Here is a 13,517-nt window from a genome sequence, read left to right on the forward strand (position 1 = left end):
TTCTTCGTAGATTTATCATCAACAACTGTGGCTTGTACGCTTTTACCGTAAAGCTAATGTTGTTTAATAATATCAAGACATGTGGACCGCGGCATGAAAACCGCTGGATGGGTTGCTTTCTGAATCCCGTGACAACAGCGCCATCCGCAGGATTTCAACAAAACAACCAGGTAACAATTACAAGCGGTTTCACCAGCCGAAGTCGACGCAGTATCTCCTCCAAACATCTTTCTTCTTCATCTTTATTTTATTTTATTTCAAATACCTAATTGTTGGTGTATTCGCTTCTTTTGTTCTTTTTTTTTTTTTAAATACCTGATTTTTGGTTCATCCGCAAGTGGGCGGGGGGGAAAAAATCAACAAAAAATGGTGGATGTCAAGTACTATAATTACTCACCAAACTGTCGTCTTTTTGGAAAAAAAAGAAGGTTCAGACCCAAAATGAGTTTTGACCCTTGGTGAATACTGAATGATCATAATGTATCATTCAAATGTAGTAATGTAGACGGGGAATACCTTGTAAATTGAATGACTGAATGAATGTGATTATTGCTAGAAAATTTATTCAAATGGATGACTACTACTGTAATTCTTTTTGCCTTGGCTGGGATCTGTACTGTGCTAGTAAACATGACTGGAAAGCCTTTTAATTATTCTAATTAGGGTTTTAAACATTTAATGAGACATGCGTACTGTACTTTTTTTTACCTTTAAATTTTATGGCTAAACACTACAAAGTAAATAAGGTGCATGTATTCTCTCTCTCTCTAAGTATACACTGTATACTCACTGAAGACATTGGCGTTCAGATTAAAAGATGAATATGAGACAAAACTTTAGAATTCCAGCTTTCATTTCATGTTATTTACATCTAGATGGGTTAAGCAGCCCAGGACAGGACACTTTTTGTTTGAACCCGCTCACTTTTTAAGGTGAACAAAAGTGTTGGCACATGTGACTGATGGGTGTTTCTAGTCGATCAGTTATTGACTTTTAGATTGATTGCTTAATATTAGATATTGCTTGTTTCTAGCTTTGGGTTTCACCTGTGAAAACTGCATTTGCTGTTGAGCAAACATGAAGACCATGTCTATGGGAGAAAAGCAAACCATTTTGAAGCTGAGAGAATTGGGAAAATCGATCAGAGGTATTGCACAAACATTGGATAAAGAAAAAAAAAAAAAAAAAAAAAAAAACATTGGGCGTAGCCAATACAACAACAATATAGAATGTCCTGAAAAAGGAAAACTACTGTACTGAGTTGATGACAGAAACATTGTGAGAGCTGTGAAGAAACACCCGAAGACAACAGTGACATCACTGCCAACATCAGGGCAGGGGTGAAGGAATCACAATCCACTGATAGGCCATACTACAAGATGCAAAGCACTCATCAGCAAATGCATTGGAAGGCCAGACAACAGACCATCTGACTTTTCGGTTTAGGGCACACAAATGGATAGCAGTGGCCCTGAGAGGTTGCAGTGAAAAGCATTTCAAATGAAGAATGCAAGTCTGGTGAAGTCAATGGATTGCAAGCTTGATGCAGTTATTGCCAGTAAAGCTGAGGGGTTGGCCTAGATGTATGTAAATAATATATTATTTAAAAGTTAATGCATTCTTAATTATTTATTAATCAAGTAAAAATTATGAAGTTTGTTAAACACATCAAAAAAAAAACTCAAACTCATATGACTGGAAAAAGAAGAGCATTGTGGTTGTACTTTTAAAATTGATGAGAGAATATCTAATCTTACATATGGACAAGAAGATGTTGTACAAGTGTTACTTCTCTTCAAACCCAAAGTGAGAAAAGGGAACTGCCACCGATGGATAGATAGTGTGACGGCAGCTGGATACAGCCAACACCCTCTTTTTGAAGGCACTGAGGTGAAACTGTCAGTACTTAAATATCACGACATTTAGCACCACCAACATCATATCTGACTATTATGCTTCAAAATATTTTCTTTAATAAACCTTCAGGGATTCTTGTGTTTGCAAAATGGAATAATTAATTTTACTAGCAATATTTGCAAGTGTCTGCACTGCATATGCAATAATCTGTAGTTTATTTTTTATTTTATCTTCTCTCAACATGCCTCAAAGTGATACAGTGAAAGTGGGAATGCTTCCAATATCCTTGAAAAAACACATATCCTAAAAATAGTGACAAAACTATTTGTGAATAAATAACATACTACACATAAAATGTGTTTCGGGAGTGAACAAAACACATCCTCTACTTGCATCTGCAATCTCTCAAACCACAGCCTACAAAAATGAGTCGTGACCTTCAACATTTTTTCTCTTGTTTTTACATGGCAAGTGTTGGGTGATGAATACAACAAGGAGCAGGCGTTCATGTGACAAAAAAAAAGAAATTTTATTTTCACCTCTTTGCAAAGATTAAAGAAAACATCAGCAGAATACATTTAGCTGTTGTGGATGACATTTGAATATTCTAAATGAACAGCTGCTATACCACAAGGTATAACACCAACAACAGACTCCTTAGAAACCATAATCTCAGTTGAGAACTGGACGACTTAGAATGTCTTTGAAAAGTGCGTGTACACTCAAACACCACCTTTCATTTCTGGTTCCGCTTGCTACATCAAAAAGTAAATCTGCGTAGTTATTTGGTGTTAGCTATTTGTGTGTGTAATGCAGGCACCCAATGGCATACTAGCTACTTCATTTCCAGTCGGTGCTCCCCGCGGACTATGTGTGACGAGAACTCATAACGGTCTCGACTGCGATGGCCGCACACATTGCACTCGAGCGGATCGCGGAAGCCGTGGCATCCCATGTGGATAGTAAACATGACGTAGTCAAGAAAGATCACCTTGCAGTGGCTGCAGGAGTACAAGGCCCCAGGCATCCCCCCAGCTTCTCCGTCAGCCCGCGCCACCTGCAAAGCTTCCAGGGGCGACAAGGGAATGGGCTGAGAGTGCGGGATCCCGTTCTGATGGTTCAGTCCACCCAGCAAGTGGCCTAAGCTATACATGATAGGAGATCCCTGGCAGCCATCAGAGTTGAAGGCATCCACAACAGGAGGTTGCTGGGGGGTGTGAGGGAGACTTGGCAACGGCATCATCATCTTGTGGCCGTTGGTGAGGCCGATAGGACTGACATCATTGCGGCTAAACAGAATAGGGTACGGCCTTTGGGAGTGAGACGGATCACTCTCCAGGCCCGAACGCATTAATGGGTGCTGGCAGTGCACGTCAGGCCCTGGGGAGCCTAACGGAGGGTCCTGTTGGTGAATTGGGTTCCTGTTCAACCTCAGGTCCAGACAGATACCATTATCACCTAGATCATCATCACAAAAACAAAGCATGCACAAGTCAAGGATGAGGCGGAATACATTTCACATCATTTCATAGTTGCACCAAAAAAGTACACTGAGAACAGCACTGCAAGCAGATGCTCCTTTAAAGAAAATCAAGTAGAAATGCTTGAGGGTCCACTTGAGGTTTGAGGAGAACCTCACTCAGAAACTAGAGCACACTAGGTTCACAGGTCAAAAGATTTCAGAATCCAGAGGAAGCAGTTGTGCTAGGAGGCAGAGAGAGGATAGAGAGCTGATAGGAAGCAGATGACTCAAGACGAGAGCCTCATTTGCAGCTGTGCCACACACATAGAGGCACCTGCTCACGTTTCTCGCCTCCCGCCTTTTTCTCTCTCTGCCTGCGGTTGGAGTCATTACTCCGCTACCCCCCCCCCCACCCTGTGGCTATCATATTGAAAGATCTCACTTCATTTGTCAACCCAGTAAAGACTCTTGGAGGCATTGTGCCCATAAACTCTCATGCATGCATTGTGAAAGTACAACTCCATGTTTTGTGCTACAAAGGAGAGCAAACAACCATAAATAATACATTTTGTGTGTAAAAATAAGCCCGCTTTCCAGGTGAGCCATTTACTGAAATGGTGATTATTTTATGTTAATGAATTGCTCATATATTAAAGTTAATTTGAATCAAAACATACCAAGCAAATAAGTCAACACATTAGTCCTTCTGCACTGATATCCATGCACTCATCAGTGGATGGCTACCAGTACCCACCTATGACACAGTAGTAGCTGAGAATTGAGGGCGGCTGAGACACCTCTGTGGGGCTCCTGGCAAGACACGGCGGCCGGCGATAGACAAACAAGTAGCTCAGATCAAAAATAAATCAAAAGTAAAAGCTCACTGAAAACTACACTTTATGGACAAAACACATGGCTTTTAAACCTATAGGAACTGAATAGGAACGCAAACATGTTGAGATGGACAGTCATGTCTTTCCCCAAACTGTTTCCTCAAAAGGAAAACCATAGAATTGTCCAACATATAATTAAAATTCAGTTACATTAATGTGGTGTAGTCTAACCTTGATGGATTTAACTATTGGCTCGATAAGTGTAGCTCAATACCCATGTCCATAGAGTGTAGCATAAAAGCACATGTAAAAGCACAAATGTTACATACAGCACATTTTAAAACGAGAGCTTCATATTGTAGCTTTAAGTGTTGAAATGAAAGAATCCAGTAAGCAGGTATACATTAAATGTACCAGTAAATGTGGAATTATGTCAACAGTCACATCAATTTAAAAACATAAGTCCATCTTACTGCAAAAATGCTCTTGTTTGTTTGATGTGAAGGAAGTACTTACCTGTAAACTTCTGAGGCATGGAACTCTTGCGTTTGGCTACATTTCTGGCCAGCCTGTCAAGTAGCAGAGCACGCTCTGTGCCCATCTGAGTCCTTAATAGGGGACTGTCGTCTGCCTCACACAATGAAAGCAACAGGCTTAGTGATAAAGAACCGAAGAAGGTAATGAATAAATGTCCACTTTCCTCCCTACCTTGGACGTACAAATTGAGCAAATCACACCTCAGCAGCTTGGGGCAAAGGAAGTACAAGATATTGATGTAAGATCAAAAGTTCCTTTAACCTCACTTCCTGGTGCATTTGTGCTTTACCAGTGCAGGATGAGAATGTACTTCCTCACCACTAACACACTATCAGGCGATAACGTATGACATTTGGTGACCACATAGGCACGACGCTGTTGTGTGCTCCTATTAGAATGCAAAGGCATTTTGTTGGTTTGCGTGAGCTGGATGAAACATGTGCCCTAAATAACTGTTCTCTCCTGTGCTGTACTGCAGGGAGAGGAAGTGGTCTGTTAAGCAGCAGGCCACCACACCACAGCATACATAACCTATTTTACTCTAATCCCCATTGGTCCAAAAAACCTCACTAAATCCACTCAAAAGTTTCTGCATCAATTTCGATGACAATATCCTCACTCCATCCCCACTCATCTGTAATCTTGGCATCCTTGTTGACACTACTCTTTCGTTTGAACCTCACATCGAGCAAATAACACGGACAGCATTTTTCCATCTCAAAAATATAGCACGACTTCGCTCTTCACTCACCTTCTCTGCTGCTGAAACCCTGACCCATGCTTTCATTACATCCAGAATTGACCACTGCAATAGCATTCTTTATTGCATACCATCTAAAACCCTTAATAAGCCACAATTCATCCAAAACTCTGCCCTGACCTCTCCACTTTCAAAAAATAACTCAAAACTCAACTGTTCAAAGTCACTTTTAATGTCTAATGTCTAGTATTATGAATGTTTAGTTTTGTACAGATTTTATTATTGTAATGATTTTATGTCTTGGACTTCTTAAAAAAAAAACTTTTTCTACTGATTTTATTATTGTTCTTGATCTTTTCTTGGACTTTCTGTGAAGCGTTTTTGAGTACCTTGAAAAGCGCTATACAAGATAAATGTATTATTATTATTTATTATTATAATATAATGAAGGGCCAGCAGCTATAAAATTCAATCGTTTACCAGCCCGTAAAAACAAAATATACAGTATAATCAATAAGCGCTTTATGCTCTGTGCAATTACTGTGTGAATCATCTTACAGCACAGCTTCAGTGTTGTGTACAATGTTGTGAAGTACTTTTGGAAGGAGGAGAATGTCTATTGAGACTGACTATAAACGCACGATAGCGTCTTACCTTTCTCAGCAGGTGTTTTGCTGTGAATGTACACATGGCACCTCTCTCTGTGCTCCTCCAGGGAGCTGCGCTGCTTGTAACTTCGACTGCAGAGGTTGCACTTGAAGGGCTTCTCTACTGTTGGCAGGACATTTAAACGCAGGGATGAAGGTTTAAAAAAAAATGGATGGATAAACAATGGTGAGAGGTGGCAAACCCAGGTCCAGAAAGTAAAAACCCTGCCACAGTTTGGCTTTGGCCCCAGTGCTAGCTAACTAGCTAGCTCCCTAACTTGCTCCCATGGTGCTTGTTTACCTGCTAGGGAGCTAGCTAGCTAGCATCAGGGGTTAAAGACAAACGGTGGCAGGGTTTTTACTTTCTGGACCTGGATTTGCCACTTCTGACAACGGAGATTTCTAAGACCATCATTTCTTGAAGGTTGATGATGTGCAGCATAAGGTGACAGTGAAGCACATGAACTGAAAGTGATAGTTTCCAGAGTTGAATGAGTAAGAAGTCATGTGTGATGTGTGTAATCATGCATAGCGGGTTCTTACTGGAAAAGCTGTGCAGCCGCACCAGAAATCATGCATGTGGGTTTAAGACAAGACACAGGTGCGTACAGTATCAGTGCAACTGAGTATATGTGGCTGGCTGGTACCAGAATGGGTGCGCAGGTGCCCGCTCAAAGCGTCACGTCGGCGGCAGGCATAGCTGCACATGGGACATTTGAAAGGCTTCTCCCCGGAATGTAGTTTGATGTGGCGGAGCAGATTTCCTTTTTGGGTAAAGGAAGCTCCACACTGAGCACAGTGGAATGGTCTTTCACCTGGGAGGGATAAAAAAAAATTCCCATAAAATATCTTACTGAATTTTGTTTACCTGTACAGGAATTAAAAGCGCGTCAGTGAAGTCTTGTGATAGTTATTTTTCAATAAATTTACTTCTTCTAGCCAGATGTCAGTTACTTGCATCTTCCTATTATGACTAGTGACTTGCAAAAACCCTATCAAGAACCCACCATCTTTGAAAAGGGAACAACACACCATCCACACTCACAGTCATTGTCAGAAACTCCCAATGTCTTTTCTCACATGACTGAAAAAAAATCTACAAGAACCACGACAAAGAACATCTACAACAGTTCTCTCGGAGTAAAGCTCTGAGATTAAGTTAATAGTTTTTTCTCTGTAAAACGTCTGTGTGGCCATAACAGAAAACACTTATGGAATACTTAATTAGGTACACTTACACAATTAAACAAGCTCCAATAACAACGCTTAATAAAATAAATAAATAAACTGCCTTCTACAAAGGTAATTAGTGTTGTTCCGATACCAATACTGGTATCGGCAGAGGCCTCGATACTGCATTAAAACAGGTGAGTACTACCAAGTAACATGCCAATACCATTAATTCTGACGCTAATATAGGACTTTGGATACAGCATCTTGTGTCTTGCTCATGCACGACATTCACTGAGGTGTGACATGTTCACTGCATGCTGAGCTAAGATATTCTATTTGCCCTTGAATGCTCTGAACCAATCGCAGGACAGCTTTTTCATGTTGAGGAAAAAACAACAACTTAGGTATCAGTATGGTATCGGCATCGGTTGATACTGCAAAGCTGGGTATCGGAATCGGTATTGGGGGCCAAAAAACGGTATCGGAACAACACTAAAGGTAATAATTATATATATATTTTACAATTTCAATTTATTAAGAAAAATGAAAGAGAAATGTTTTTGTCATTTATGCAAATAATGTACAGAATATTTGACCTGTGCATTTGACCCATCACAGCAAACACACCTGTAATTAGTTCCATTTTGCAGTGCAGTAAAATTGCGCTGCATTATATGAAAATATATTTTAGGTATTTAAAAAAAAAATGGTGGCTACTTTATGTAGATCAAAATATCAGAAACCCCTCTCAGTATAGTACAGCACTGTTCTACACCACTTTAACCACAAAAATAAACAAGATACCTGTCTGACAAAGCTCACCAAATTTTTTGGGGGGGGATACGGTACTGTATTTGGTTTAAATTGGCAATTGCACCTGATGTAGTGGTAATTATCTGCAACAAGTTTTTTCTGTGTATAACGAGTAAAAAATGCGTAACGTCACACATGAGATAGCAAAAAGAAAAAGTGTAATAATCAGAATTGACATAGGAAAAGGTCTCGCTGCTCATTACTATATGAGCAATTTTTATTTTTATTTTTAAATCTGACATTGAGTAAGTCGTCCTCTGCAATTGCTTGTGCTAACAGCAACTATAGGCCAATCGTCATCTGCTTCAGAAAGAAATGCCTTCGTTCACAATATTTTTTGTCATTGTGTTAAATTAAATTTTATATATCAAAAGTATTAGAGGTATCGGCACTCTGTATCGGTGACTACTTAAACTGTGAATACTTATACTGGTATCAGTCTGAAAAAAGTGGCATTGAACACTCCCAATACAAAGTCTACACACCCCTGTTCAAATGCCAGGTTTTTGTGAGATAGAAAAAAAATTGGACCAAGATAAATCATTTAAAAACTTTGTCCACTATTAATGTTACCTATAACTCGCACAACTCAATTAACAAACTATGTTTTCAAGAGGGAAAGCAAAAATAAACAAATGAGGTAATGTGGTTGCACAAGTGTGAGCACCCTCTTATAGTGCGACTGTGTTCAGAATTAACTATATCATACTCCAATTCATTGTCAAAGGGAGTCACAAACTTGCCACCATTTAAAGTGCCTCTTCAAAATTTAGCAAAAATCACACTTAAAATCTGCCAAATGCGTGTGGGAACATGTTTCTGTTTTCTGTACGAAACTTAGGTTGAACTTTTAGGCTGTAATTCCAAAGGGTACAGTTTTTGGCAGAAACACAACACCGCTCATTCTCCACAGCAAACACCATACTTACAGTGGTGGTGACAGCATCATGCCTTGGGGCTTTTTTGTGTGTCTTCAGCTCAAACTGGAGGCTTAGTCAAGGTGGAGAGAATTATAAGCCCTTCCAAATAGCTGTCAGTGTGAGCACAAAATCTTTAGTCTTCTCATAAAAAGAAACTGGGAGGTACTGTGACCAATTTCAGCCTAGAATGGACCGGCCGTTCGGGAATCTCCTAAAACTACTCAAAACTATTACATTTTTAATTAAGTTGTATATTTATAGGTCATATTAATATGGTGGAAAAGGTTTAGAAATTATTTATCTTGGTCTCATGTATTTTTTTATACCATAAAAACTGGGCATTTGAGCAGGGGTGTGTAGACTTTTACATTGTTTGTCTGTCAGACATCCTCAAAGATTGAGTAGTTTTACTTAATCTAAGTTGTTTCTTTCTTGATACAGATAGCTTCTCTTTCTACTTTTATGACATTTATGAATGTTGAAATAATTTTAATAAAATGTGATATAGTCAAACTTTGTGTTAAAAGTAATATATTCAAATTTGTTAGCAAAAGGCTAGATTCATGGGTTAATTAATGTAGGACTCGTGCGCATTTTAAAAAGCTGAATATTTTCTATGATATAAAGAACAACTAACAGTGCATATTTTACACGTTAAAACAAAGGTTGGCTACGAGGCCATTGTGGTCATCTTTGCTATGTGAGCAACTTTTTGACCTGCCTTGCACAAAACACTATCTCCTAAAGGTGTCAACAGAGTGACGATTGCACAAGGATTCTTGTATGATGTGAGGTGTTGATTGGGTTCCTGTGCTTACCCGTGTGGCTGCGTTTGTGCACCAGCAGTACGTTGATGCTGACGCAGGACAAGCCGCAGATGTCACAGTTAAGCTTCCCCATTGACTGCATGTGGGGAGTCATGGCTCCTGTCATGTAAGTCGTCTCTGATGTGGCCCCTGCTGCGTCACTTTGCAGAGCTGCACTGTTGTAAAGTGAATAGTCCGCCAGTGACAAGTCCTCTGGTTCAGCCACGGAGTCGCTCTCTTCATTGTCATCATCGTCCTCCGTCCTGTCACCATCGTATCCTTCCTCCATTCCTTCCTCTGTGACACTCCCTCTTTCCTCCGTTGGCAAAATTTTTCTTTCTTTCTCAGCCTCGGGATATGTCTCATTGTTTCCAATTTCTTCATCCTCGGCCTTAATCATGCCTAAGTAAGGATAAAGTGAGGCGCAATTATTAATAATACAAAATATTTGAGGTTATGTTGACTCCATATGGCCTCAAACAAAAGACTATCCAAAGAAAATTTACAAAATGCACAATAAATGTTTATAGAACATGTACATTTGTAGTTGTCTCAATGGCTAACTGGCAGATCATAAGTCAAGAGATGTGTGCTGAAGGTTAGGGGAAGGCATTTTCTGTGATAGTAAATTAGAACCAGGATAGGTGAAAATTGCGGCAGGGAATTCCTTTCCTATCAGTTATTTTTTCTCTAATGACACATTGAAACCAGATTAACTTTATGGCCTCACTAAACTTAATCCATTCTTTATGCACATGTCCTCAAGGCTCATTTGCATGACCTTCCTTTGAGAACTTGCGTGTCAACCAACCACCAGTGAATTCAGGTCCATCCGAAAAACCACAGCAGTAACAGACAATGAGCTGACAAGCGACCCCTCGCACTGTGGGAAATGTTCCGAGGTGCAATGGAAACTTTGCACACACAGACACATAATAGAGACTGCTGGTTCGAAGCACAATAAACCACATGTATGATACAGATGTACTGCAGAGTAGGGCTTAGTAGAGAATCTTGTGGCACTCATATGGAGCAGGCGGAAGAAAAATCCTCTCATAAAAAAAGAAAATATAAAGATATACAAACATTGACATAATTAGAATAACATTTGGACAGTGAAAAAAAATCACTACAGTAGATCTTAACTAAAATAATAATAATTGAAGTGTAGTATTTCAGTGTTAATTGCCTAAACTGTCTTTGCCCATCCTTGAGCTGTCACCTCTTTACTGAAGCCGAGCCGTGATTGGTTGTTACCTGAGACAACTATGATGTCATTTTCAGAAGACAGCAAGTGACAAAATGCTGCCGCCTGAGATTGATAAAAATGGGTGGATTCTGTTGCTTAACTCATATTCCACAAACGCAATATTAACTCATTAAAACCCCAAAACGTATAAATACGTTTTAATACTTTGTCCTGCACTCCCAAAAACGTATTTATAAGTTTTTTATGGTTTCTATTTATGTTAAAGCATACAGAAGGCTTTGATACAGCTTCTGACATTAATAGGTGGCTTAAAGCAATGGTAGTTGTTACTAAAAACGGCCAGCAGGTGGCAGCAGAGTATACAAGATCAGTCAGTTGTGGATAATAATAAAACTTAGCTATATTCTCATGTTAAATGCTTCAAAATGGAAACAGATACAAATATACTTTTTCCTGATGAAATAAGAGACTCTAATCTTTCTTTTGGTAGGTTCAATTTTTTTTTATAGTAATAGAAAAGAACATTCTGTGGACCTTGCAAAATCTGTCAAAATCCAGTAAAAAGAGCAAAGGGGGTTGCTTCAGTGAAAATGGCTGGGAGTGAATGAGTTAATTAGAATGCTGTGTTAGACTAGTGGGGGCACATATTATTCTAAATAAAATTTTGGGGTAGACTTCCCTTTTAAAGAAAAACCTACATCTGTTGGTTTAATAAGAAGACAGTGACATCACGGCATTCCTTGGCCTGCGTTCCGGAACCAGGTTGGAAGACGCTCTGAGGTCGGGTGCCATTGTCACTCCCTGGCCTCGGAAATGTTTCATAGAAAAGTGACCATACAAATTGTCTGAGAAAGAAGCACTGCGTCTTAAAAAAGCTTGATGTAATTTATGTTTAGTTAAAATAATAATCCTCACTCCCCAGGACACATTTATATGTTTTATCAAACTGCTCCAGGAATAGTCATTCTGCATTACAATTGACAGGCCACCATCACCTTCTGCTCCATTTGGGAATAGCTTACATAATGTTAAAATGTCATGTGCAGTAGCAGGATTATGAATGATCCCACATAGAGAAGGAACAAGATACTCACCGATCCCTTTTCCTATTGTGAGTACAAATCCAGCATTCTTGTCTGTGTTCATGATGGAGAAAGTTGTTCTGTAAAAAGAAGGAGGCTATTTGTTTAACAAGAGATAGAAAGGTGGTAAGGAAGCATGAAAAAAAGGTTTATTTTAAGCATAACCAGAAGGGTACAAATCCATGGTTGATTGCTCGAGCCTGTCATTGCATTTAGCCTGATGTGAGAAACATTCGCTGCACGTGTATTTCCTGCCATGTTTGCACATGTGTAAAAGAACTTTCGACACCAAGAAACCAACACTTGCAAAAATAGTTAATTATTACAGACTCCCATTTATCCACTCTTTTCAGTAATTATACAATTGCCACAGATACTTTGCATTGTGAGAAATACAAAAAAACTTTGCTCAACAAAAGGCTCAGGTGCATAGTGACATGTTAAAATGTATTCAAAATTATTATTATTTTTTATAACCACTCACAATTTTTTTGGGTGAAAAAACATAAATAAAGTCATCCAGAAATAAACTTACCTGCTTTGTGCTTTGCACTTGAAGAAGATCTGCTCTCTCAGCGGAAGATTTCACGTTCCATCAGTTTCTGTGAACAAGTAATATTAGCAACATCACTTTAGAAGGCTCACTTAAAGGAACAGAACTCACTTCAAACAAGGTGGAGCAACAAAGAGGATGCAAATTCAAAACGCACCAGCAGCCACTCTTTACAGGACCAAAACGACTTTTCATTTGACAAATGATTTGAATATAAACATATGAAGCTCAACAGTGAAGTGTGATGTTTATGACTGAATCAAATAATCGATACTGATAATGATATCAAATCTATCCACATGGTTCATTTATTTCAAGGAACAACTATGCCATCTTGTGGCTAACAGAAACGTTTTCACAAACATTATACACATTGAAGCTGCATTAAGATACCCAATTGGGTAAAGATTTCACATTTGAATACTGTTAGGAAATTGTTAATTATTGATAAGAAAATAATTAGGAAAACAACAAATAAAAATCCAGTGCACACCAGGGTTATTATGGTTTTGGAATTTTTATTTTAGTTAGTTTTTCATTTCGTTATGAGTTTTTTTTTTTTTTTTTTTTAAGTTAGTTAGTTTTAATCAAATTTCAAGGTGGTTCTGCCAGTTTTTTAAATTAGTTTTAGTTATATAAAAAATGCTTAGTTTTAGTTGAGTTTTAGTTTTCTTTCTTTTTTTTTTTAAAAAAAGTGTATTACATGTGCGCAGTATTTAATAAACATCATGATAAAATTAAAAAGTAACACATTTCTTACCTAGTGTTGCATTTCGGCTGAGTTAAATGAAAAAGCAGGCAAGCCGAGCCATTGGAGCCAAAAGTCAAGCCGGCAAATTTGTCGCCTAGGAGTGACGTCATCTGAAGGTGCTTTTCTATTGGCTGCTGCTAGAAGACGTCACTTCTGTGTGACAAACTTTCAAA

General features: G+C 38.8%; 1 protein-coding gene across 1 annotated transcript; it reads right to left on the reverse strand.

The window, feature by feature from the left end:
- Positions 1–2,408: 2,408 nt before the first annotated feature.
- On the reverse strand, positions 2,409–13,403 carry LOC147170245 (zinc finger protein Aiolos-like). Its single transcript, XM_086082752.1, has 8 exons — positions 13,354–13,403; positions 12,576–12,642; positions 12,053–12,120; positions 9,761–10,150; positions 6,684–6,851; positions 6,044–6,160; positions 4,669–4,779; positions 2,409–3,315 (listed from the first exon to the last, which is right to left on the reverse strand). Exons 3-8 carry the CDS (start codon positions 12,102–12,104, stop codon positions 2,693–2,695), a joined length of 1,461 nt encoding a protein of 486 aa, XP_085938878.1. The 5' UTR covers positions 12,105–12,120; positions 12,576–12,642; positions 13,354–13,403; the 3' UTR covers positions 2,409–2,692.
- Between the last annotated feature and the right edge of the window lie 114 nt (positions 13,404–13,517).

Source organism: Leptonotus elevatus, chromosome 8 (genome assembly GCF_054856555.1).
Source record: "Leptonotus elevatus isolate MCC_2025b chromosome 8, RoL_Lele_1.0, whole genome shotgun sequence".
Taxonomy (NCBI): domain Eukaryota; kingdom Metazoa; phylum Chordata; class Actinopteri; order Syngnathiformes; family Syngnathidae; genus Leptonotus; species Leptonotus elevatus.